Source organism: Podarcis vaucheri (assembly GCF_965113315.1).
Source record: "Podarcis vaucheri genome assembly, chromosome: 3".
Lineage (NCBI taxonomy): Eukaryota > Metazoa > Chordata > Lepidosauria > Squamata > Lacertidae > Podarcis > Podarcis vaucheri.
In genome coordinates this window covers 102,627,812-102,654,347 of record NC_138761.1, presented here as the reverse complement: position 1 = coordinate 102,654,347, position 26,536 = coordinate 102,627,812, and the positions used below count along the sequence as shown (strand labels likewise).

The 26,536-nt window shown below is 41.4% G+C and overlaps 1 protein-coding gene across 2 annotated transcripts in view; it reads left to right on the top strand.

The window, feature by feature from the left end:
• CSMD1 (CUB and Sushi multiple domains 1) overlaps window positions 1-26,536 on the top strand; it is a 997,036-nt gene that overhangs the window by 606,212 nt on the left and 364,288 nt on the right. For both annotated transcript variants that reach the window (XM_082215381.1, XM_082215380.1), the window contains exon 6: window positions 17,715-17,827. In XM_082215381.1, the coding sequence (XP_082071507.1) occupies window positions 17,715-17,827 (113 nt within the window). The remainder of the gene's footprint in view (window positions 1-17,714; window positions 17,828-26,536) is intronic.

Here is a 26,536-nt window from a genome sequence, read left to right as displayed (position 1 = left end):
CAGGAGCAGCCAGAGTGGCTTATCTCACAGAAAATGCCTGGTAAATCAATTCCATCTGCAGCTATTTCTTGGTGTCTTTGGATGGAGGGCAACTTCCTCCTTCAGCATCTCCCTGATTTCTTCAAAGTTCTTCTCCTCACGGAAGATACTGTACCTCTGCCTGATTTAGAGTGATTCCCACCACCCCCCATGCCGCAACCCATCTTGTTCAGGAAGATTGAAGAAAGTGACAGGAGTGGGACTAGGACTTGGGCCCAATCTAATGACTATTTGGGGTTTGTGTGTGTTACTCTCTAGCTATGTGTGTTGTACAGTAAGCTGCAAACAGGTTGTCTGAACTGTTCCTATTTTAACATGGACAGACCCTATTTTATCCCCTCCTAGGGAAGGTGCTGGAGGAGGTGGTGGCTATTCAACTCCAGGTGCTTTTAGAGGAAATGTATTACCTGGACCCATTAAAATTTGGACCGAAGCCTGATTTTGGGACAAATTAGTCTTGGCTGCCTTGATGGATGGCTTTTATGATGGATGCCCCAATGACCCTCTTTGATCTCTCAGACGATTCAATGCCCTCAACCGTGGAATCCCACTGGATTGGCTTTGGGTCTCAGTAGTAGAAGGCACTGTGTTGAAGTGGTCATTCTCCTACCCACAGGGTCATTTCAATAAATTAGTGGTATTAGTCACATCTCTCCCCTCTGAGATATGGGTTGGTGCTGAGTTTCATGAATTTTCTGTGGCATCCGAAAACGCACTTGTTTGCTCAGGCATTTGCTTGGGATTAATGCTGAAGTCTGCTGTGATTGACCACTTTACTGTTTGTTCAGTCTGTGAATGATATATTTTTAATCATTGCAATTTCAAATTGGTATGTGTCCCACTCTGGGATGGTTCGTAACAGTGAAAAGCTGTGAAAATGAAAATAGAACAAACATACATTCTTCCCCTCAGCCTTCTGTTACGGCCAGGGCTTTTTTTCAGCCGGAACTTCCTGGAATTCAGTTCCGGCAGTTCTCAGGTGGCCGCCATTGGCATTCTAAGAGAATGAGGGAGGTGCTCATGGGGAGTCCCAGCACCTCTTTTTCTAAAAAAAAATATGTATATCACTGGTTACAACAATGCTTTAACAAGCATGGTGCAAACCAGGCAGCATAGACGGGGCAGGAGAGAACAACATGCAGGAGGGAAATTACAGTTGACCATACTTATTGCCACACTCAGGGTGATTAATTGAACAGCTGGCTCAAATTAATCTCTCTTGACTCTGAGAAGTGACGTAGTGGAGGGTGGAATATGCCATTGATCACATGTTTAAGAAGACGTTTATGTCCCCAGGCAAGGATCAGTGACATATTAAAAAGGGAAGGTTTGAGCTGAGGACTTCCATAAATAGATACCGTATTTTTCGCTCTATAAGACGCTCCAGACCACAAGACGCACCTAGTTTTTGGAGGAGGAAAACAAGAAAAAAATATTCTGAATCTCAGAAGCCAGCAAGAGGGATCACTGTGCCGTGGAAGCAGAAATCCCTCTTGCTGTTCTGGCCTCTGGGATAGCTGTACAGCCTGCATTCGCTGCATAAGATGCACGCACATTTCCCCTTACTTTTTAGGAGGGAAAAAATGAGTCTTATAGAGCAAAAAATACGGTAAATTCATTGCTTTAATATACTAATTAATTAAATCAACTGCTTTCTCAACCTTTGCTCTCCTAAGTTACCAGTATCTCTATTGAAGCTCCTGTTCCATTGCTGAAACATCTCCAGACACCAGAAACTCAGTATTCTTGGAGAGGCCTGAAGTTGGTCAGTGCATAGTAGTATTATAGGATTTGCTATCAACAGGAAAGTGAGTGTGCCAAATGACCTCTACTGGTGGCACCACCACAGACAGCAACATTATCTATTTAATTTATTAAATACATAATGATACTAGGGCACTTTTGTTGTTGTTGTTTAGTCGTTTAGTCGTGTCCGACTCTTCGTGACCCCATGGACCAGAGCACGCCAGGCACTTCTGTCCTCCACTGCCTCCCGCAGTTTGATCAAACTCATGCTAGTAGCTTCAAGAACACCATCCAACCATCTCATTCTCTGTCGTCCCCTTCTCCTTGTGCCCTCCATCTTTCCCAACATCAGGGTCTTTTCCAGGGAGTCCTCTCTTCTCATGAGGTGGCCAAAGTATTGGAGCCTCAGCTTCACGATCTGTCCTTCCAGTGAGCACTCAGGGCTGATTTCCTTCAGAATGGATAGGTTTGATCTTCTTGCAGTCCATGGGACTCTCAAGAGTCTCCTCCAGCACCATAATTCAAAAGCATCAATTCTTCGGCGATCAGCCTTCTTTATGGTCCAGCTCTCACTTCCATACATCACTACTGGGAAAACCATGGCTTTTACTATACGGACCTTTGTTGGCAAGGTGATGTCTCTGCTTTTTAAGATGTTGTCTAGGTTTGCCATCGCCTTTCTCCCAAGGAGCAGGCGTCTTTTAATTTCGTGACTGCTGTCACCATCTGCACTGATCATGGAGCCCAAGAAAGTAAAATCTCTCACTGCCTCCATTTCTTCCCCATCTATTTGCCAGGAGGTGATGGGTCCAGTGGCCATGATCTTCGTTTTTTTGATGTTGAGCTTCAGACCATATTTTGCGCTCTCCTCTTTCACCCTCATTAAAAGGTTCTTTAATTCCTCTTCACTTTCTGCCATCAAGGTTGTGTCATCTGCATATCTGAGGTTGTTGATATTTCTTCCGGCAATCTTAATTCCGGCTTGGGATTCATCCAGCCCAGCCTTTCGCATGATGAATTCTGCATATAAGTTAAATAAGCAGGGAGACAATATACAGCCTTGCCGTACTCCTTTCCCAATTTGGAACCAATCAGTTGTTCCATATCCAGTTCTAACTGTAGCTTCTTGTCCCACATAGAGATTTCGCAGGAGACAGATGAGGTGATCAGGCACTCCTATTTCTTTAAGAACTTGCCATAGTTTGCTGTGGTCAACACAGTCAAAGGCTTTTGCATAGTCAATGAAGCAGAAGTAGATGTCTTTCTGGAACTCTCTGGCTTTCTCCATAATCCAGCGCATGTTTGCAATTTGGTCTCTGGTTCCTCTGCCTCTTCTAAATCCAGCTTGCACTTCTGGGAGTTCTCGATCCACATACTGCTTAAGCCTTCCTTGTAGAATTTTAAGCATAACCTTGCTAGCATGTGAAATGAGTGAAATTGTGCGGTAGTTGGAGCATTCTTTGGCACTGCCTTTCTTTGGGATTGGAATGTAGACTGATCTTCTCCAATCCTCTGGCCACTGCTGAGTTTTCCAAACTTGCTGGCATATTGAGTGTAGCACCTTAACAGCATCATCTTTTAAAATTTTAAACAGTTCAGCTGGAATACCATCACTTCCACTGGCCTTGTTATTTGCAGTGCTTTCTAAGGCCCATTTGACTTCACTCTCCAGGATGTCTGGCTCAAGGTCAGCAACCACACTACCTGGGGTGTATGAGACATCCAAATCTTTCTGGTATAATTCCTCTGTGTATTCTTGCCACCTCTTCTTGATGTCTTCTGCTTCAGTTAGATCTTTACCACTTTTGTCCTTTATTATGGTAATCTTTGTACGAAATGTTCCTTTCATATTTCCAATTTTCTTGAACAGATCTCTGGTTCTTCCCATTCTGTTGCTTTCCTCTATTTCTTTGCATTGCTCGTTTAAGAAGGCCTTCTTGTCTCTCCTTGCTGTTCTTTGGAAATCTGCATTCAATTTCCTGTATCTTTCACTATCTCCCTCGCATTTTGCTTGCTTTCTCTCCTCCGCTATTTGTAAGGCCTCGTTGGACAGCCACTTTGCTTTCTTGCATTTCTTTTTCATTGGGATGGTTTTAGTTGCTGCCTCCTGTATAATGTTGCGAGCCTCCATCCATAGTTCTTCAGGCACTCTGTCCAGCAAATCTAAATCCTTAAACCTGTTCCTCACTTCCACTGTGTATTCATAAGGGATTTGGTTTAGATTGTATCTTACCTGTCCAGTGGTTTTTCCTACTTTCTTCAGTTTAAGCTTGAATTTTGCTATAAGGAGCTGATGATCTGAGCCACAGTCAGCTCCAGGTCTTGTTTTTGCTGACTGTATAGAGCTTCTCCATCTTTGGCTGCAGAGAATATAATCAATCTGATTTCGATGTTGCCCATCTGGGGATGTCCATGTGTAGAGTCGTCTCTTGTGTTGTTGGAAAAGCGTGTTTGTGATGACCAGCTTGTTCTCTTGACAGAACTCTATTAGCCTTTGCCCTGCTTCGTTTTGATCTCCAAGGCCAAACTTGCCAGTTGTTCCTTTTATCTCTTGATTCCCTACTTTAGCATTCCAATCCCCTATAATGAGCAGAACATCCTTCTTTGGTGTCACTTCGATAAGGTTTTGTAAGTCTTCATAGAACTGGTCAATTTCAGTTTCTTCAGCACCAGTAGTTGGTGCATAAACTTGGATTACTGTGATGTTAAAAGGTCTGCCTTGGATTCGTATCGAGATCATTCTATCATTTTTGAGACTGCATCCCAGTACAGCTTTCGCCACTCTTTTGTTGACTATGAGGGCCACTCCATTTCTCTTACGGGTTTCTTGCCCACAGTAGTAGATATGGTAGTCATCCGAACTGAATTCGCCCATTCCCGTCCATTTTAGCTCACTGATGCCCAGGATGTCAATATTTATTCTTGCCATCTCATTTTTGACCACATCCAACTTACCCAGGTTCATGGTTCTTACATTCCAGGTTCCTATGCAATATTTTTCTTTACAGCATTGGACTTTCCTTTCGCTTCCATGCATATCCACAACTGAGCGTCCTTTCGGCTTTGGCCCAGCCGCTTCATCAGCTCTGGATCTACTTGTACTTGTCCTCCGCTCTTCCCCAGTAGCATGTTGGACACCTTCCGACCTGAGGGGCTCATCTTCCAGTGTCATAACTTTTATATGCCTGTTGTCTTTGTCCATGGAGTTTTCTTGGCAGGGATACTGGAGTGGCTTGCCGATTCCTACTCCAGGTGGATCACGTTTGGTCAAAACTCTCCACTATGACCTGTTCATCTTGTGTGCCCTGCTCGGCATAGTTCATAGCTTCCCTGAGTTCTTCAAGCCCCTTCGCCACGGCAAGGCAGTGATCCATGAAGGGGACTAGGGCACTAGCACCCCAAAAAATCTGGAGGGCCGCATGTTGCCCACCCTGAATTAATGCATCTCTAGCCCTATCCCTCTTCCCCCCAACTGCTGGTAATAAAGCTGGGGTTTCCCCCCACCTTCTTTACAGTAAAACCATTAAAGTTGTGAGCTTTACTTCATGGGCATTAGCTTGAAGAATGAATGTAGGTTGCCTGTGAAAGAAATAGAATGCTAGGATGAGATTAAAGCACACCCAGTAAAGAGAAGTCTGTGCCCAAAGTTGCTGTCGTGACTACTGCTGTGTTAAGAACCAACAAAACAGTGAAGCCCAGAATCTATTATCTGAAGTATGGTATCCTGGAAAATGGCCTTATGTAATCTGTTCCCTTGTTCTTTGTGCTATTGTGTGGATTTTCCCTTCAGATTTAAGATTGGTTTTTCCCCTAGACATTTTTTGACAGACGATATATCAATTGATGAAAAAGGTGAAACTTCAGCAGTCTTCTCTAAACTGATGTGAAAACTTTTTTAAAGGCCGTAGTCTTTTGTATGCGTAACTGGGAGCAAGTCCCACTGAACCCGGTAGGATGTACTTCTGTGTAGGCATGCCCAGAATTGCATTACACAGAGGCAGATTTAGGGGAGCGAGACCAGTTCCGTCGCACAGGGTGCAGAGCCTCAGGCCCGCCACTGGGGACACCACAACTGTGATTTACAATGGAGTGGAAGAAGTGGAGGGGAGCCAAATTTTGGCATCACATTGGGCGCTGTTGAAATTTGAGATCCTAAGGCCTACTACTGTCAGCTTCAGGCTGGTGTCTGGATTGGGTCTGGATGAGTCCCAATGCCATTGAATAATGGCTGTGAGAGCAGCTTGGACATTGATGGATCCTGGTTCAGAATGGCCTAGCGTGGAGCAAACTTGACTTTGCCATTATGAATTTCTCCCAGTTCTGAGCTTTGGTAAGATAATTATTAATTACATTCTATACACCCACCTAGTCTATAGGTAGCTTTACAGAAACCAGTGTCAGATATTAAGGTTACCTAAATAAGGTATTGGTGGTTGATGTCATTTTATAGTGTGTATAACGTTTTCCCCTTCAGTACTTGTAGAGAATATAGAGTGCTGCAACACTGGTGAACTGCAAGTAAGTCACAAAGTTTTGTGTCTGTAGAAGCTCAGTTGAAATATGTTGAGTCAAACTTGGGTGGATTATGGGAGACATCAATAATGTACTGAATGGAACATATAAGGTTATGTCAAATACCACTGCATATTCTGCTGGCAAATGAGAATTTTAAATATAATCACTGTGACAGCAGTGCACCTATTTTTGAACTGACATTTATTCTCCACATGGTTACTAAAACTTTTATATTTTCAAGTCCCCATAATGCTATGTAATTTATGAGTTGTGTCACTAATTTAACATGCTTCTTAGGCTTTTTTACTATATCAGAAACTTGAATAAAATAGTAAACTTTCCAAGCCAATGATTGACTTGAAGGTACTAACCTTTTTTTCTTACGGGTGAATTACATGGCAGTTAATATACTACTGCATTGTATATTGCAAGTACTGAAATCTTTTGCTTCATTATTTGATACCTTGCTAAAAACGGTTGATCTTTGCAGACTCATCAGGAGGAAATGCTTTTTAATGGCACTCAAGGCAATCTCAAAAATAGAACAAATATCTAAAAAGTATGACATAATCATCACAATTGATTAAGGGTGGTGCTTACAACCTAATGGCAACAGCCAATTGTGTATGGTTTTGAGGATGTTGATACTTTCCTAATATTGCTGCAAGATTTTACTCCAATCTTGTTTCATATATAAGAATATAAATTTGCATTCATAAATGAAATAACTAATAGGAGATACAGAAGAGAAGATGCTCCTAGTACCTTCATTAGTAGAAGCATGTAATGCGTTTGCAGAAGGGACTTTTTATAGTGGTACCCTTAATTTGAAATGCTCTCCCCAAGAACATATATCTGACTCTGACATTAGAAGCTTTTGGGTAGCATTATCCCAGGTATCTAGATGTTTGATGGTTTTTGAAATTTTGGCCTAGCTATATGTTGTGTGAATTAGTTTGATTCATGCTTTTGTTTCATACCCTTGAATCTTTGATGAAGAGTGATTAAGAAATATTTAAAATTAAGTAGGATAGTAGATCCAGACACAGGAAATTTTATCACAATGAACATATTGGGGCATATTATTGGTGTGCAGGGGATTTTACTGTATTTTTGGTTTTTATGGAAGCCGCCCAGAGTGGCTGGGGAGGCCCAGCCAGATGGGCGGGGTATAAATAATAAATTATTATTATTATTATTATTATTATTATTATTATTATTATTATTATTAAGCTGGCATAATGATGTATGTCTAATTCTGTGCATGTAAAGAATACATGTGTGTGCAAAGGGATGCATACCAATGTGACCAAAAAAAGAAAAAGAAAAAAGATAATGCAAGATGGGATACGATAGTTGGCTCTTTCCCTTTTCTGCTCTCAGCCAGAAATACCCTGGGTATCCTGTCAACAGCCCTCTGACTGTCAAGGAGCTAGTGCTGCTAAACATGAAGTTGCTAGCCATCCTGCTATTCCAGGATTTGGTGATCTGTTTGATGGAAATACGATGAGTGATGTTGGATGAGACAGATAATGTTAAAGTGCCCCAACTCTGTCCAACAAGGTTTTTTGGTGCAGCAGCAGGTGAGCTGTGATAAACACTAAGGTGACATTTGTGATGTCATCTTCTGCCCACTTGCTATCCAGGTGCCCTGTCCAGTCATCACCTGACTGAATACAGTGGTACCTCTGGTTATGTACTTAATTCCTTCCGGAGTTCCATTCTTAACCTGAAGCTGTTCTTCACCTGAAGCATCACTTTAGCTAATGGGGCCTCGCGCTGCTGCTGCACAATTTTTGATCTCATTCTGAAGCAAAGTTCTTAACCCGAGGTAATATTTCTGGGTTAGCGGAATCTGTAACCTGTAGTGTATGTAACCTGAAGCGTATGTAACCCGAGGTACCACTGTACACAGATTTGGGGTGGGTCATTGAGTGAGAACAGGGATTCTGTTGATGTACAGCAGGTGGAACACTACCAGCTGAGACGTATGTCAGCTAGGATATGAATTACTGAACGTAATAATAATAGTAGTAGTAGTAGTAGTAATAATAATAATAATAATAATAATAATAATAATAATAATAATAATGCCTTCAATATCTTTTACTTTGTTAAAACGTTATTGTTATCAGCAAGATCTTTGAGTAGAAAAGTTTTTTTGGGGTGGTGGTGGCTTGAATATATATTCCCTCACTTACACTTGCTTTCTAGTAGAACAAATGAAGATTTAACTGTCTGTGCTCTTCACTGATTTTCCTCCCTGACTGGGGGCACTCCTCCCCTTACTTTGATTTGTAAGAATTGACACACACATCCTTCCCCAAAGGAAGAACTCCATGCAGAGCCAAGACAAGCCACATGCAACTTAAGAACCTGGAGACTAATATAATTCCTCTAAACAATAAACATTTAATTGATCTGTTATGTCCTCAAGCTTAAAGTTCCACCCGAATTGGCCGATGGAAGCCATACATCAACAAAGCTCTAGACATGTAATGTCCTATTGTATCCAAATGTCAGCTGCAGAGAAGTAATTAACTTTTGAGGAAGCAGTTTTAACTTGGATATTGCAAGTATTGTCTTTATATTGTGTAACTTGGATATTAACTCTATTCTTAAAGTATTGTTCGACTTCGTGAATATTTAGCATGCCACTATGCCAGAATCAGTTAAGACTTATGATTTTTTGTACATAACTTCTTTTGGGTTATCTGAGAGATACAGTCATACCTTGTTTTGCGGCTGGGATCCATTCCGGAGCCCCAGCCGCTAGCCGAAAAGGATGCAGGGCAAAGCGCCGCGTCTGCACACGCGCACGGAGCAGTTTGCGCTTCTGCGCATGCGCAAAGTGCAGTTTAGTGCTTCTGCGCATACATGAGCGGCAAACGTGGAAGTAACCTGTTCCGGTAATTCCGGGTTTGCCATGGATGTTTGCTGGAATGGACACTAGACAAGGTGGACGATTGCGGAGGTATTACTGTACATGTACTATGTGTACAGAAACCTTATGTTTCTCTGATTCAGAATAGATGCTTAATGATGAGGCAGAGTCCCAAATGGAAGACATTTTATGGTCCCATCCACCTCAACTGAAAACTGGATTGTGGCATTCCGTTCAAAAGCCAGCAACAGAAGTCTCGTTTAGTGATAGGATGACCAACTAATTCCATCCCGCATCAGTCTTGTGAACACTTCAGCATGGTTCCATTTTGTCCTATTTTGTGCAGATTATTTTGAATTTTTCGTGGAAAGTCCACATTTAAATTACCGTATTTTTCTGTGTATAAGACAAGGGTTTTTTAAATTAAGAAATAATGTTAAAAATCAGTGGTTTACTTGTACATGGATAGTGCAGAGGGGGGACGGGCGATTGGTATCAGTTGCAAGCAGGAGATTTTTCACGGTGATTGGGCGGGTGATTGGTGTCTGAGGCAAGGGCTGCTGGGGCAAATGGGTGCACAATTTATGACTACTGCTGGTGAACGGGCAGACGATTGGTGGCTTCATTAAAAGCTCAACAACTCTGGGCAATCCCCCCCCCCCAAAAAAATGCTCAACAACTCTGGGCAATCCCCCCAAAAAAGTTTCACAACTCTTTCCTTAATTTGTAGTCCCCAAAAATAGGGGTCATCTTATACATGGGGGCGTGTTATACACGGAAAAATATGGTATATACATTTTGTATGCACTTGTAAAATACACATTTGAACACATAAAATACAGTCTTCAATGCTTTCATCCATAATACAATGCATGTTATGTGAATATTCAATACAAAATACATATTTTGTGCTACCTTTATGCATTGCAAAATTTAGAGAAGTGTGTAATCCAGCTGGGAGTTGTGTTCTGATCCACAGTAAATCTTGAGTGTCAGCTTGGGTTGGTCTATTGCAAAAAAGCAAACCAAATAAATCCCCCATCCTGACTCTTGCTTTTGCTCTTCTTTTTAATAGTAACCTTCACATCCAGACTTTTAGATATTTGAGTACCATTCATTCTTCATATAATAACAAAAATCCTTCTTCCACTAATTGTTATATAAGATGTTGTCCTGTCCACTTCTCAGCTTTGTATACATTCCTGCTCAGTCTTGTTGGGTGATAATGACAGTTGCCAGCATATTAGGCTTGACCATCATGACTTCAATATATCGAGTGGCTTCATGCCTGTTTAATACTGTGGAATTTTTCATTAATATATTAAGCAAAAGGGATGAGGAAGTGTTGCAGTAATATAACTGAGAATTTTTATTTTAGTGAAATGGAAATTTGACATAATAGCAAAATCTGTCTTGACTTAAAACTCGGGGCCTAGTTCACCTGGTAGAGCTCTACACTTGCAACCTAGATTCTTCCATTGGACACTGCCTCATGCTGTAGCAGGCCATTGGCTTATTTAAAGGTAAAGGTAAAGGGACCCCTGACCATTAGGTCCAGTCGTGGCCGACTCTCGGGTTCCGGGGCTCATCTCGCTTTATTGGCCGAGGGAGCCAGTGTACAGCTTCTGGGTCATGTGGCCAGCATGACTAAGCCTCTTCTGGCGAACAAGAGCAGCACATGGAAACACTGTTTACCTTCCCGCCGGAGCGGTACCTATTTATCTACTTGCACTTTGACGTGCTTTCGAACTGCTAGGTTGGCAGGAGCAGGGACTGAGCAACGTGAGCTCATCCCGTCGTGGGGATTCGCACCGCCAACCTTCTGATTGGCAAGTTCTAGGCTCTGTGGTTTAACCCACAGCGCCACTCATTTCCCTTATTTAGCTCAGCATTATCTACACTGGTTTGCAGTGTCTTTCCAGGGTTTCAGGCAAGGGGCTCCTACCTGGAGATGCCATGGTGTTAACATAGGACCCTTGCCATACAAAGCATGTACTCTTAATACTGAGATATGGCATCCCCATTAACAGCAATATCCCAAAGAAAAATCGACCCATATGTTTACAGAACCTCATCAGATATAGCCATTACTATGCAGGCACAGACACCAATCAGGCATGTGATAATGGGGGCCCAGAATGCTGTTAGTTTGCTTAAATTCCATTTGATGCCATACAGATATAAAATTCCTTTGTTTATATGTTCAGTAAAATCATCCCAATTTCCAATCATGTCCATGTAATTAAGGGGAAAGGGAGTGCTTTTTCATTTTTGTCAAATGGCATATATGCATTTATGGAAAATTCCAGTTAAATAAGTTGGCAAATTATAAGGTATTTTAATAAATCAGTTGTTTGAGTGGCAAATCTGGCTAAGTTGGCAGATTTTAATAAGATAACTGCAGATTTATCCCTTTGACAGTCTAATGAGAGCTTCAAAGACAGACTCTTCACTTCCTCTGAAAGAGGGAATGACATAGATTTAATAAGGAACACAATTTTACTCCTTGAAGTTTCTGTCTAATGTATACATGTTTGAATAATTCATATACATGTATCTATTTGCAGGTTGAAGTTTAATTTATTACTTAAGTCCTTCACTGGCTGATGGAAATATACTAATTATTAACTTCAGAAGAAACCTCTGGTTTTCAATCTTGGCATAGGGTTTGTACATAAATGTGGTCTGCTGCTTTTAGAAGTCATGGCAATGACCAGAGGCAAATGTCACATATTCCAGTCCAACAGAGAAAGTCCAGCATGCTAGGAGATGAAAGGGGCAAAAGTTTTTAAAACCCTACCACCACATCACCAGGACATCAGAAAAATAAAATTGCAGGAATTCACTACAACCCATCACAAAATATTTGACATGCAACTTGGTTCTACATATAGCAACACATCTGCCCCACTGTTCCTCGAGCAGTTCTCCCTGCCCCCTAGATACAAAACCCGTAGAACGTTTAATATCAAACATGTCTGTGAATTTCAGCACGACCTTCTCAAGCCCTCAATATTGCTAAACCACTGTAAATGGACTGTCAATTAAATTATGAGGTGGGGGTGGGGGGAGGATGAGAGTCAGTGTTTAAGTACTCCCTTAGTAAAGGTAAAGGTACCCCTGCCGGTACGGGCCAGTCTTGACAGACTCTGGGGTTGTGCGCTCATCTCACTCTAGAGGCCGGGAGCCAGCGCTGTCTGAAGACACTTCCGGGTCACGTGGCCAGCGTGACGAAGCTGCTCTGGCGAGCCAGCACCAGCGCCACACACGGAAACGCCGTTTACCTTCCCGCTAGTAAGCGGTCCCTATTTATCTACTTGCACTTTAGGGGTGCTTTCGAACTGCTAGGTGGGCAGGAGCTGGGACCGAAAGACGGGAGCTCACCCCGCCGCGGGGATTTGAACCGCCGACCATGCGATCGGCAAGTCCTAGTCGCTGAGGTTTTACCCACAGCGCCACCCGCATCCCAAGTACTCCCTTACTGTTATTTAAAATGAAACTAAATTTCCAGCTACAGACCAAGCATATTGGAGAAAGATATTCTAGGTGAAAGTTCTTCCTGGTGTACCAGTTTTATATGTGAAGGGAGTAAAATAAAAAATAAAAAAATGGAGAAGTATTAAATCCCTCCAATCTATGAACAGACAGATCATATATTTCCTCAGTAACTTAAAAATAGGGATATTTATTGCTAACTCATGGAGAGAATGCTACCAACAGTCCTGGAACAACAGATAATGAACCTTCTATCTTCTGCACTGTTTCTAAAACTCCTGTGAGTTCTTAATATCCAACGTGTGTTCTAGTGAGACACAACTATAAAGGAAACGCATGAGCAAAACCCAATAGGCACATGCACCAAGCTGTTTGCTTCTTCAGTGTGGCCCACACCTCTTTTTTATGTATATATTTATGTATTTGTATGTGCTTGCTCCTCAGTCAAGGGCTTTCAGAGCAACATACGACAGAAACAAAGTTAGAGTAAAATCAGATAACTTTAAAACGACACAGCAGAGCGGGGGGGGGGGTAAAAATTAATTTAAAACAGATCTCAAAGGTCTGCGCTTGATGCCAAAAAGAAAAGAGAGAGAGCACCAGCTGAGCCTCTCTGGAGAGTGACACTGTTCCAGTCAAATACATAGAGGAGCAGCTGGGAGCATCACCAGGGAATGGAAGTAGGAAAAGGATGAGACTAAACATAGGAGTTGAAGGGCACTTGTTGCTTCCTTCTCCAGGGATAAGAGATGTCCTGGCACCCAGTGCCTGTCTTTTCCAGGGAGGAGGATGTAGCTCAGTGGCTTTGCATGCAGAAGGTCTAAGGTTAAATCTCCAGCATCTTCAGACAGGGATGGGACTGACCCTTGTCCCAAAGCCTGGTGTGCTCATAGCAGTCAGTGTAGACAATACGGAGCTAGGTGGATCAATGGTCCGACTCAGTATAAGGCAGATTGCTGGGAAATGGAGTAGTGAAACTCCCAGGCCAGGAGCAGCCCCTCGTCACCTGGACCATTTCTTCCACAAAGTTGGTGGTTCCTCTTGAGACCTAGAGGGAACCTGCTGCTGCCCTGGGCTGCTTTGGAAGGAAGAGGAAGGTGTAGATCTAACTGACTAACTTACTTTCTTATGCTTCTTTCCTTTCCTTTAGTAAATTCAGCCTAGTTTATGTTAATATAATATGTTACATAGACTTGAGAGAAGTAAGGTCTTGGGTTTATGCTGTACAGTGTAGTTAATTTGTTTTGATTTTTTTTGTATTTTCCACCTTGTCTACTCCTTTCACAGGTGGAATATAAATTGCATAAATAAATCCTATGAGTCTATGAAATACTGCATAATACTCTCCTGCGTTATTTTTATGCATTTTCCTCTGACCTGTGTTATTTCTGTCTGCCCTTTACAGATAGATTTCGTATTGGGCATATCATTAAAGGAAAGTAGAGGAAAACATCTGCAGAATAATTTCCTGGTCCTGGGAAAGCAGCCAAAAAAGGGATCAGGGCACACAAAAAGTTCTGACAGTTTGAACATATTGTTATGTGTGGCCAGAAATGCCTTTGGGCCCAGGCCCACTAAACATAATTTTGTAATATACTGTAAACACAAAATAACAAAGCATAATGTATAAGAAGTGGGGGCTGGGGTGGAGACATCATAGATGCAGTCATTGTGGCCAATGTGGACACAAAATGGAGGACATTATGACAATAGGGTTCCATCTTCCAAGCACGGCACTGTTAAGGGTTTTCCTTTGAAAATCCTGTTTTATCTGAGGCTTTGCCATGCAAACAGTCCATGTAGATGATTTATTGCATTATTTAATCGTGTCTGGGTTTATGTATTTGTGAATTGGTTTCAGTAAGTCCCAAAGGAGGTCATGACTTCATTATATTAACCACAGTGCCAAGTACATAGTAAGCAAAAGTACCCTAGGTTAAGAAAGAAGGAAGGAAATTTGTACATTTTATACCAGCAGGAGAGGAAGAGAAACAGAGACACCGAGAGGTGAATTAGCTTCCACAGCACAGAGTCAAGTCAGATCAGTGTTTTTGCTTGCAGGGTGAATGTTTGATGGACCGAGCCGTATTCAACAAAGAGGGAGATGTGTTAATCTTATTTACTCCCTCAAGGACATGCTTTTAATTGAAAGGAAGTAAGCCATGGTTGCAAGGCACACTGTTAGCATTAGCTTGTAATCAAAAGCAAGGCTCGGTAGGGACAAGTGTGACAAAAAAGATGCTAGGTTGGCTGCTTGCTCATGAGTAAGTAACCTGCAGCTGCAGCTGATAAGGGGCTGCAAACCTGGCTTATATGGGTTACAGGCAGCAAAAGAAGGCAGAGGCTGTCTCTTAAAGGAGGATAAAAACTGGTGTGAGGTGGTGGGTGGCCTGGTTGGCTAATTTTTCCCAACGCCTGATGAGTAGGCTTCTTGGTCAGATAGGAAGACAAAAAATGGAGGGCAGTCTGCTCTTGAAGGAAGTAATGCAAAGCCGTCTTAAGCTTGTGGGGGACAGTGTGACCTTTCATACCTTTTAGCTTTGGTGGTAGTTTAATATTTTATTTCTGGTTTTCTGTAGTCAGAGACAATTTGCTACAGGTTTGCCAACTCACTTAATACACCTGAACCCCCAAACATCTCAACACTGGCCCCAGCACATCTGTCTCTCCTGGTTCAGATGGAATGGAGAGATAGATGTGGGTGTCATCAGCATACTGATGGAACATTGCTCCTAATCCCCAGGTAACTCCCCCCATCCTAAAGGTATCAAATTGGACGAGAGACAAGACAGAACCCTGTTGAACCCCACAACACAATTGCCACTGTGCCAAACAATGGTAGCAAATCTGGAGACAGGAGTGGACCCATTGTCACATATTACCCCCAACTGACAGAGTCTCTCCAGAAGGGTATACCATTGTCCACAATATCAAAAGCCACCAAGAGACCATAGACAACCATCAAGGTGGCATTCCACTTCTCATGATAAATGTCATGGGCCAGGAGTCATCTTTGCCTGCTGAACAGCAGCCTGAAGTGGGTGATGACAGAGTGACTCCACCTGAAACTGATCAGCCTTCACAAAGGAGAAGGCACTGATGAGTACCAGCTGGCTTAGTCTTTCCTAAGCAGCAGTCAGGTGCTAGAAAAAAATGCCTGTAGTTCCTGGCCCTGCACTGCTGCTTCCTGCTCTCCATCTGGATCCTTAGCTCTGTGACCATCTGGACTTCCTGACCTCTGGACTAGATCCTTGGCTCTGTGATCACCTGGACCCTCTGACCCCTGGGCTGTCTGACTTTGTATGTGGATTCTGCTCTCAAAGGGACTCGGACGGGGCTATGACAATAAAGGCCCATATTCAGGAGGACAGAGGCAACTTCTGGGCTGAAGCAGCCAGAAACAGGATTGAAAAAGATTTAGATGTTCAGCTACATCTCGGTGCAGCTGCCCAGCTACCAACTTAGTAGTTATCTAATACCTTTGGGTCCAGGAGGTTGCTACTTCCATTGAAGTGGTCAGCTCCACCCCTCTTGCAGAGAATTGTTAGCCATTTCCTGGAACCACTCTGTCAAGCCCTCCTTGACTAGATCACACAAGCCAAGATGGGCAAGAATCAGCCAGATCACTGCAAATGTCTTGTCCACATTCTCAGGTTTGCAACTCAAAACCGATCTCACAAGATGTGGGTAGATGGTGCTCTGGGGATCTTGCCATCATTTGCTTTAACTGTGGCATCAAGTACAGGGAATGTGAGCTATTTTCTCCTCAAGGTAAGCAGAAAAATTGGTGCCAACAAGTGGAACAATGTTCTTATTAACAGGCTGGACTTAACCACCCTATTTAGAACAATTTTCTAAGCTGTAGAATTTATGCTTCCCCCCCCCCTCAATTTCTCTATGTAATTGTGGAATGTGATTCAGCCATCTCACCCTTTACAAAGGACCACAGCTGTGACCATATAATATTTGATGGTAACATTGTATGTTGGATAATGCATTTTATCAGCAGCTTCTTTTGATGAAGGTGGCTTATTATATGGAGACAGCTGCTCTGGATCCAACCCAAAGTTTTTAATTTAAATTTAAACTTTGTTTCTCCAACTGTATAGGTTCAGCTCCCTCCCCCCCCCCATCATTGGACACACCCATTTCACCAATCACCTTTATACTGTGTGCAAAGGACTGCTACAGTTGTTAGAATCATAGAATTATAAAATTGCAGAGTTGGAATGGACTAGAAGTGTCATCTAATCAAACCCTCTGCAAATGCAGGAATGGTTTGCCCAACGTGGGGCTGAAACTCACAACCCTGAGATTAAGGGTCTCATGCTCTACCGACTGAGGTGTGATTAGTGCTTCATTATTATGAAGAGAGATGATGCTTCAGGAAGTGAGCATGCTGGTGCAAGGACTATCTACACACATACTCTGGGGATATATTGAATTGAGGTACAAAGACTATTGTGTTGGACACTCAACAATAAGAGCAGGGCTGTGTTCCTCTTGGAAAAGAAGTCACTCAGTATCCCTTAATTTTCAAGTTTGACCTGTTTTCCTAGGCATTTTCCATATGAATGTTTGACCCATAAAGATAACTGTTGCATAACACAATGTGCTTATTGATGGGGGTGAGGGTGGTTGAATGACTTACGTACAGTCAGCTTGATGTAATCACTCTGATTGCTTTACTACTACAGTAAAAATGTTTGAAAATGTATATGTAATTATATGTAAACAACAGGTAAAACCTGTTGTTTTGAGAGGTATTGGAAAGCTCAAATTGCCCATACATCAACTCTACTTCTGTATGGCATGAAATGTATATGTGGCTTCTGTGTAAAACCTTTCATAAAAAAGAAAAGCAGTGTCAGCATAGTCCATTATGATAGAGATTAAGTATAATATGTCCAGACTGCTGTATTTAATTGTATATCTTTATTAATACTACATATGCATTATCTTCACATGCATGCAGTAATGAGCCTAATGAATTTTTGCTTCACTTTTCAATGCCACATTTTTTTTTCCTCCCTAGGTTGACTGGCATGAATCTTCCCTCTCCTGTTATCAGCAGCAAAAACTGGTTACGGCTCCATTTCACTTCTGACAGTAATCACAGGCGGAAAGGATTTAATGCCCAGTTTCAAGGTAAGAATTACATAGGGAACTGTCAGTAGAAATCTATTCCATGCCCCCCCCAAAAAAAAAATCTAAAAGAAGTCATGGTAGTGAAAATGTTTTATTTAGACACTGTACATTTGGGGGATAAACAGCCAAGAGCCAAGTCCTTTCCGGCTTGGAATCGCAGTCCTTGCCACTCAAAAATATTGGTCTCAGTTGAAATCTGTTTAATAGCCCCATGATTGCTGCTGTATTTCTTTTGAAGTTAGTTACCATGACATATACGGTTATATGTCCCTCCTGGACTGCTGCCTTGCCAACACGGTTAACCCTTTTGTTTTAGACCAGACATTTTATTATTATTATTTAAGATGTCTACTATGTGGGTTTCTTTAAACCCATTTTAAATTCCCCTCCCCGTTACGCCTTTAATTGTCTTGGGTTCTTTGACATTGTTTAAATAGCAACTTCAAATAATAATGGTGTTGCAAACACTGGGCAGTGTCCAGTGAAATTTTTATTGGAGTGCAAGGATTTCTGCTTCCACAATGGAGCTCCTTCCATGTGGCCCTGCGTCCTCCCCAAATCTGCTCCAGAGGGTTCTGAGAACCCCCAAAACAGATTCGTGGGGCACACAGGGAGAGGTGAGGGACGGGGAGTTCCATTGCCCAGCCAAAAGTCCTTCTGTTAGCAGAAGCACTTTGTTGAATACCACCTACTGAACAAGTGGTGTTATCCAAGGTAGAAAGAGTTCTCCAGGGCTTGGCAAACTGTCTTTTCCTACTTAGGACTATGAGCCCTAGAATTCCAGTTGGAAACTGATGGTACATGTGAGGGCTTTCTTGACAAAAGTCTCTTTCTCTCTCACACACATACACACACACACAGAGAGAGAGAGAGAGAGAGAGAGAGAGAGAGTCAATTTCTCAGCTGAGATTTAGACTTACAGTACAAGTTCCCATCAGAAAAGGATGCTCTGCTAGAGCGTGGGGCGCACCCGATTTCTCTGCTATGTTCAGATTGAATAATTGCAATAAACATGAGCCTCTGTTGCAAGGGCTCTGATCATTTAAGGAGTGAGCAGTTGGGTGCTTGGGCATCCATTTGCTATCGCATGAACTTGAGCACATAGATGAAGGCTATTGGAGAAGATGCGTAGCCTTTTGTGCAGCATTCACACTGCAGGAGGAACGATCATGCCATGTCACGTTCTGATAGATGAAGCTTTTCAAATTTTGTAATTTGGGTGGGGGAGATGGGTGCTTCTCTTTATGGTATACCTTTTAATTTATTCAATATTATGGTGACTTAAACAGAATCTAAATTCTTAAATAAATCTGTCTCCCCTGAAACACAAAATAAAGGATAAACTTTGATTTAACAAAAGTAAATTTATTCCAGAGGGGCTATTTTAAAATGGAAGAACGACACAGAATGATAACTTCATTTCCATTCATCTAAGGTGGTGCTTATATGGATCTGAATTGTAACATGGCACAAAATCCTAGAGAACAAATACTGTCTTCCTCGTAAGATAACCTGCATTTACACGAGTGGTCTGTTGCTGATCCAAAATAACCATGGTCAATTGGACTTAATTCAAGTGATTTGGGTAACCCACTTGTAGGAATGGTAAAAAGAAGAAGACCCAGTTCACATTTAAAGGCAAACTGACCTAATGCACACTTTGCAAAATAATCCAAGAAGAGAAAAAAGGCAGCCATTGAAAGTTGCACTTCCCCATTTTTTCCAATGCAACTTTCCATCCAAGTCTTGTGTACAAAAATTATGGGTGGGATTTAAAGTAACCCTAAGGAGTTGCCCTTGGTCAATGCTAGCATTTGTGCTGCTGGATGGAACAACCTCTTCTCTCTTCCCCTCCCCTCCCCTCCTGCACTGTTCTGGGTGTTTTCCCAACTGCACAGAGCCAACGGGGGGGGGGGGCAGGAGATGGAAGAAAGCCTCATTGTGCTATCAGGACTCATTGCTCTGGCTCCCAATCGTTTTAACTATTTAGTTGAATTCAGCCCACCCACTTGGGAGTGCTGTATCCATACATAATTTCAATACTAGCCCAAGTAGCATAAGGCTCTGCTGCTCCGATCCTGACAAGGACCAACTAGAGAATTGGGCTTGGCAGTGAAGTGTAGGATACAAATAATAGTTATATGAGAGAGCTCCCTTAATGATTTCCTGCATTGATGGCAATCAATTATATACTTTTTGTTATATTAGTATACTAGATCTTCATGATTCAACACTCAGAAATCTGACTCGTTTCCCAGCTCTCAGAAAAAGCACACTATTCAGACTGCTGGATGTTTCTTTGTGGGCATCTTTATTAGATTTCTGTTTTATGAGAAAAGTAGAGCTTTAGTGTTGTCACTTTTTCTATATGTCCACAAGGATATTTATCAAAAAGCAATTTTTCTAAAATGGAATGTTTATTGATTTTGTTCCTACCTGATAAATCTTTGCCTAAAATCAACTTTTGTGATTAAAGTGGAAAGAAAACAAGGGAAAGTCACTTGTTTATACACCTGGAGTTAGTAATTAGTTATACTTACAAATTCGCACGTACAGTTTCATTTAACATCAGCTGCAGTCCTAAGCATATTTACTTGCCAGAAAGCCACACTACAAGCAATGAGGATTTGCCTTCCATTAAATAAAACTATAGTTGTTAATCTGAAGAAGAGTAACGTTTTGATTCACAAAAGTCATTCATTTTCCATTCCTTTTAATGGGCGTGATTGTCACTAAGAAACCAAAATCTGTGTAGAAAACATTTGTGTGAAGTTGCTGTTTCTGGCCACACCCTCTGATATTTTCACCTAGAAAAGAATGATCTTGCTTGCATGGTTAAAACTGACCCTTACCCCATGGGTACCACCTTACATAGACACCTGTCCATGTTTTTCATAAGGAGGTAGGGTGATTGTTGTTGTTATTATTTATTATTATTATAAATGGAACATCAGGCGTAACAGATGTTTATGTTAGGCTTGTATAGGAGATACTATCCCACTTTTCCAAGTCATCCCTCCTCTTACAGGGTGTGACATATTTTACATCTTGTTGCTCAGCGGTTATGTTGATACTATTCTCTCTTTATATTATTACCTCTTCTTGACTGAATCCATCAGCTTTGAATTTTCAGTGATGTTTCAAAATGGAGAGACCCACCTGTCAGATTGACTTGCAAATATGCTTAGCCATTTTGTTGAAAATTGGGAAATGGCATGGTAATTTCCAAACTACTTTTAAATTCAGACTTCTCATTTGCCTCCACAGTCTCTTGATAACTTATTATTTAAAATGTTGATAACCCACCTTTCATAACTAAAAATACCAGGGTGGATACTGGGGACAAACACACAAAAAAGCCCTGACTAAATAATAAAATAAACAACAATAAATATTAAAATGCATCATCAAATAAAGCAGCTAAAAACAACATAGCAATCTACTCACAAAACTGAATCTTCCTGTGTGAATTAATTAGTTTTAATCTAGTACCAAAATGATAACTGTTGATATGGAGACATTAGGTTGGCAGTAGAATTGGATGTCACCACAGAGATGGCTCTTAAATCTCCCCCTGTTTAACAAAGTGAAGTCACTCAATTACCTGAAATAGAATGAGGTATAATTTCTTCAGTGTGGATTTTTGAACACCTCTTAGAGAATGGCTCTTAAAAGCCATCCCTACTGGTAATCATTATACTAGCTTGTCTTTACTGTGACCATTTTCAGATTTTTCCACAGAAGCAGTACATATTAGCATGAAGACTCAGATATCAGGAGACATGAGAAAATGGCTCAAATTTAACAAATGTCCTGATTCATGTTTTGTGAATATTCAAGTACTTGTTGATAGTTTTCATTGTCATAACAACACTAAAAAAGTAAAAGTTGATAAACCTTGTGTATATCAAAATTTACCAAATTGTTGATATGCATGGTGACATATCCACCAGCTGCACAAAAAAGAAGTTCAGATACTTATAAATCCAGCAAGATTGAGTCAGCTTGTGTTCAAAACTGCAACTCTTTTAATGTGTTTTTAAAACAGAACAAAACAATAAATGACCTGAACTTGAATTGTTTCCTACCATGCAATCTCCTTTTTGTCTGGCTGGTAATTCATTGTACAATCTATTTGTTGAGCTAAATATAATCACTTTTATGGGAAAAGAAGCATATCATAACAAATTACAAAGCTAATGGTCTTAAGCAAACAATCTGATCAAAAAAGAGCTGTGCAGGATTAATTCTGTTTCACATGTTTGAAAGATTGATTAAAAGAGATTAAAGCACCATTGTGGCTGTGCTGTTGTAGGCTATCTTTACAAGTGAAAGATTTAATCTTGAGAATTCAGCTTTTACTCAATATTGCTTCCCACATTGCTGAGGCCCTCAAGCTAATTGAAAGCGAAATGATACCTATTGTTGGTTGCTCCTGAGACACAAGTTTCAGCTTTAGTTTGAAACTGGCTAGTCAAGATAAAACTGCTTCATTTGAGGTCATTTTCAATTTTATACTTTCCCCCACAACACACACACACACAATCAGCTACCATTGTGATTTTCTGCTTTATTGGGAAACAGTGATTGTACTTGCACCTTCATAGACGGGAAAGGTGTGAAGAGGAGAGAAGAGAACATGAGTTGAGTAGAGAGATTGGGAACAGAAAAATTCAAGAATGAGGTTGAATGCACTATGGTTGAAAGAAAGATGTACAACAATATTATCTCAATAGGATCAAAATGTAGTCCATCCTAGAGAGGGGAAGGACTAAATGCCATTGGTTTCAGCGAGTCTCTTTGAAGTGGACTAAGCACTGTATTCAACACAGGCTAGGTAAATCCTTGTGTACGCAGGCCAACTTCCCACTTACGCAACAGGACTCCTCCCCCACCTGTCCCCCCCTATTTTTTATGGATTTTCTTTCACCCTCTGGAGCAGTGGGGAAGGTGTGGAGTGCATGGGGGGAAGAGAGGGGAGAAAGTCCTATTTCAAAAGTTGAAGTCATTCTGCTTGTGCAAGGATTCAGTTGAAGCACGCCCTCTGTCTGGATCTGACCCAGAGGCATCAACAGAGAGATTTAGTTGTATCTATTCCAGTGATCTCAGATCTCTACCACATAGCCAAACAGTATACTCTCCCAACAGTGCCTGAAAAGAAGGACTGCCTGGCACCTTCATGCCAGGCAAAAACATTCCACTTCTTCCAGGCCTTGGGCTAATTCAACAATCTATGGCCTTTTAAACTATGTATTTCTCTGTTTTTATATTGTAAACTGCCCTGCGATCCTTGGATGAAGGGTGGTATAGAAATGTAAAAACAAACAAATAAAATGGTGTACTAGGCCTATAATTTTCCATCGGCAACCCAACCTCTAGTACACCATTATCTTTGCTTTCACTGGTAGATCACTGAAATACCACTGAGGGTCTGTTTCAAGAGCTTCATACTTCCAAATCAGAATTTTAACTTATTCTGAATGCAGCATCCTGCATATCTCTACCTGACTTCTGAACAGTTATTTGTGCAGAATTGGTTTGGCTCATATGTTTGTGCTTCAGGGGACTTTTGTGTGTGTGTGTATTGAAAAATCAGGCTGTATTAAAACAAGACCACCAGGGAATGAAAACTCTACAGTGAAGCATTTTACAATACAGATAGGCTTCACGTGCTACCTAAAAGCAGGTGGGAAAGGAGGAGCAGCAGTAGATTTCATCAGGGAAAAGTTGTTCCATTGCTGCTTTTCAAGAAAGTCACAGTGCAGGTCTTGATATCTGCCACTGATGTTTTCACTTTGCACAGCAAGGGCAATTGAAGCACATGCTGCCTTGCTCAACATAACCTGTGTGAAAAGTTCATATAGGTCAGATAACTTGTTTGAAGCTGAACCTGGAAAACAAATGCCTCTGACTTTCCTCCAAATGTTCTAGTGCTTCCGAGGTTCCTTCTTGGTAAAAAAATAATGCTGGTGTCCCCTGCACTACTTTAAGGTTCAAAAATTTATTTTGAGCTTGTCTTGTGTTGCTATGGTTGTAGTACCACTTTCTTCCAACCATTCCCACAAGTTTAAAAGTAAAGCCAAGGAGTTGCATAAGTTAAGAAAGGCTAAGTTTATAATGCATGCCAGTGATTCCTGCCGCACGCTGTTTAAAGTTTAATTTTGATGCATTGTGGCCACATAACAGAGAATGGGTCAGAGAGACGTAACATGTTTTGATCATTATGCTCCAGAAGTTATCTGCCTCCTCTGTTTGACTACTTTGAATAATTCAGGCTTCGGCAAATAGATAATCCTGAAGTCAAACACTGAATATAATTGAAGCTGTAGGAATAAATCTTCAGTGGAGAAAAATTGCACAGGGGGAAAAAAGAAACAAACACTATGGTAAAATGCATTTTTGTGCAAAAACCTGGAAAACCCAAATATCTGCTTCGTAGGAGTTTTGTAGTCAATCAAGTGGTGCCATTCTGTTCAGAGGACAATGCTAGCAAAAGAAGATGGGAGTGTTTTGGGGTTTGTTGTTGTTTTTGTTAATTTGCCATTCACCTTATGTAAATGTGCTCTAGAGTGGAAGGTGGCTTGGGGCCTCGGATGTGAAAGTGAAAAAGGAAAATCATCTCCCTTCCTTTTCTGTTAATAGATTTCCCCACCAGACCAAAGACTCTTCTGTGAATGGGAAGACTCTTTCCCACTTGCAGAAGAGCACCATTAGATGAAACCCTCTCCCCCCCCTTAACTGCAATTCTTATGTAAACACCCAGCCCAGTCCAGAGTTAAGAATGTGTTCTAATATACTCATGGAGTTCCTACATGTGTACTTAGTCCTCGTTCATTTCAGCTAAGAAGCCAACCATTCACATAAAACAGGCAAACTTGGCCCTCCACATGTTTTGAGACTACAACTCCCACCATCCCCAGCTAACAAGACCAGTGGTCAGGGATGATGGGAATTGTAGTCCCAAAACATCTGGAGGGCCAGGTTTGGCCATGCCTGACATAAAGGACTGGGTGTAAGCTTAATCAGCTCACCTTCCTTCACCATTTGACTGGGGAAAGTCTGTACTTCCTTTTACCCAAAATATACAGACAAAAGCTCTTACTTAGAAGTAAGAAAAAGATCATTATTCAGGAAAAGAGTCATGCAGGCATGTAGCAGTCTCCTGGCTCATGAGGCACAGTTCAGGAGTTCAGGAGCGGACAGAACTGGAAGGAAGTGATGAAGAAGAGTTTGGATTTGATATCCCGCTTTATCACTACCCAAAGGAGTCTCAAAATGGCTAACATTCTCCTTTCCCTTCCTCCCCCACAACAAACACTCTGTGAGGTGAGTGGGGCTGAGAGACTTCAAAGAAGTGTGACTAGCCCAAGGTCACCCAGCAGCTGCAAGTGGAGGAGCGGAGACGCGAACCCGGTTCCCCAGATTACGAGTCTACCGCTCTTAACCACTACACCACACGGATGAAGATGTTCCAACAAGTTCCCACTCCTCCTGCCAAGCTTTAAAATACAAGGCATGGTGCACTCACTTCTGAGACTCTCCTGCCTTATAGAAATATTGGAATGGCAAGTGCATTCTCCCTTGGCGCAGGTTGGTCTGCTCCAATCCAATTTGCAAAATCGGCAGGTGGCAAGACTGCTCCTGTTCAGTTGCTGCCGCCTCCAGTACAGTCTCCCCCTCACATGATAAAAACCCCTCCAGTCTCCACTGGCACTTCCTGTTTTTTAGGAATGTAAGAAGGGAGTGCTGACATCCCCATTCTCCATTCCAAAGTGACTGAAGTCAGGAGAGATCCCTCCTCTCTGTTTCTTCAATCTCCATCAGAGCTTGCTAACCCAGGCCTGATCCCAATAGTGATGTGGGCCTCATGGCAAACTCTTTCATAAAATGCACACTAAATATTTGTTGGATTTACCCTTGAAGTTCTGTAGTGAAATAAATCAGTTAAACATGCACATGCACATCCAAATACTTATGATTTTGAAGATGGTTTTTCTTTAAAGTACAGTAGGTTTGAAGCTCTGTCAAATCATTGCAATAAATTAGTAATAAAATGAATAATTAGTGAAATATATAGCTGCTAGTTACAAAAAAATTATGTAATCAGATTACTCAGCCACTGAAAAAGCAGCACAATTAATTAATAGCACAATTAACATCTGCTCTATTTATGTCTTAGTTAATTTGTTCATACTTCTCTTCCATAGTTTTTTTTCTATTTCAGATGCCTATTTTTAACATAAAGTTGTAGACTTACTTGCTGAATATAATTATCTTAATTTATTGTGCATATTTTTGATCCGAGGCTTATAATAATACTTTCAAGTTCAACCAGTTTTTCTTGATATCTTAGATTAGGCTTGCTCAGACTCGGTCCTCCAGATGTTTTGAGACTACAGTTCCCATCATCCCTGGCCACTGGTCCTGCTAGCTAGGGATCATGGGAGTTGTAGTCCCAAAACAGCTGGAGGGCCAAGTTTGAGGAAGCCTGTCTTAGATGCTTTGAATATATTTTTCAGTGCAAAGTTCTCAAAAAAATGGATCATGGATTCTTTATCTAATGCAAATAAGACATTTTATACCAGGTTAAATAATATAATCAATGGGTGCAATCCAACTCCATTAACATAAATAGTATCTGGACTGCAGGTGTTTATTGTCAGATAAAAGTGATCAGAGATCAATCTAAATACATTAAAATAGGGTGGA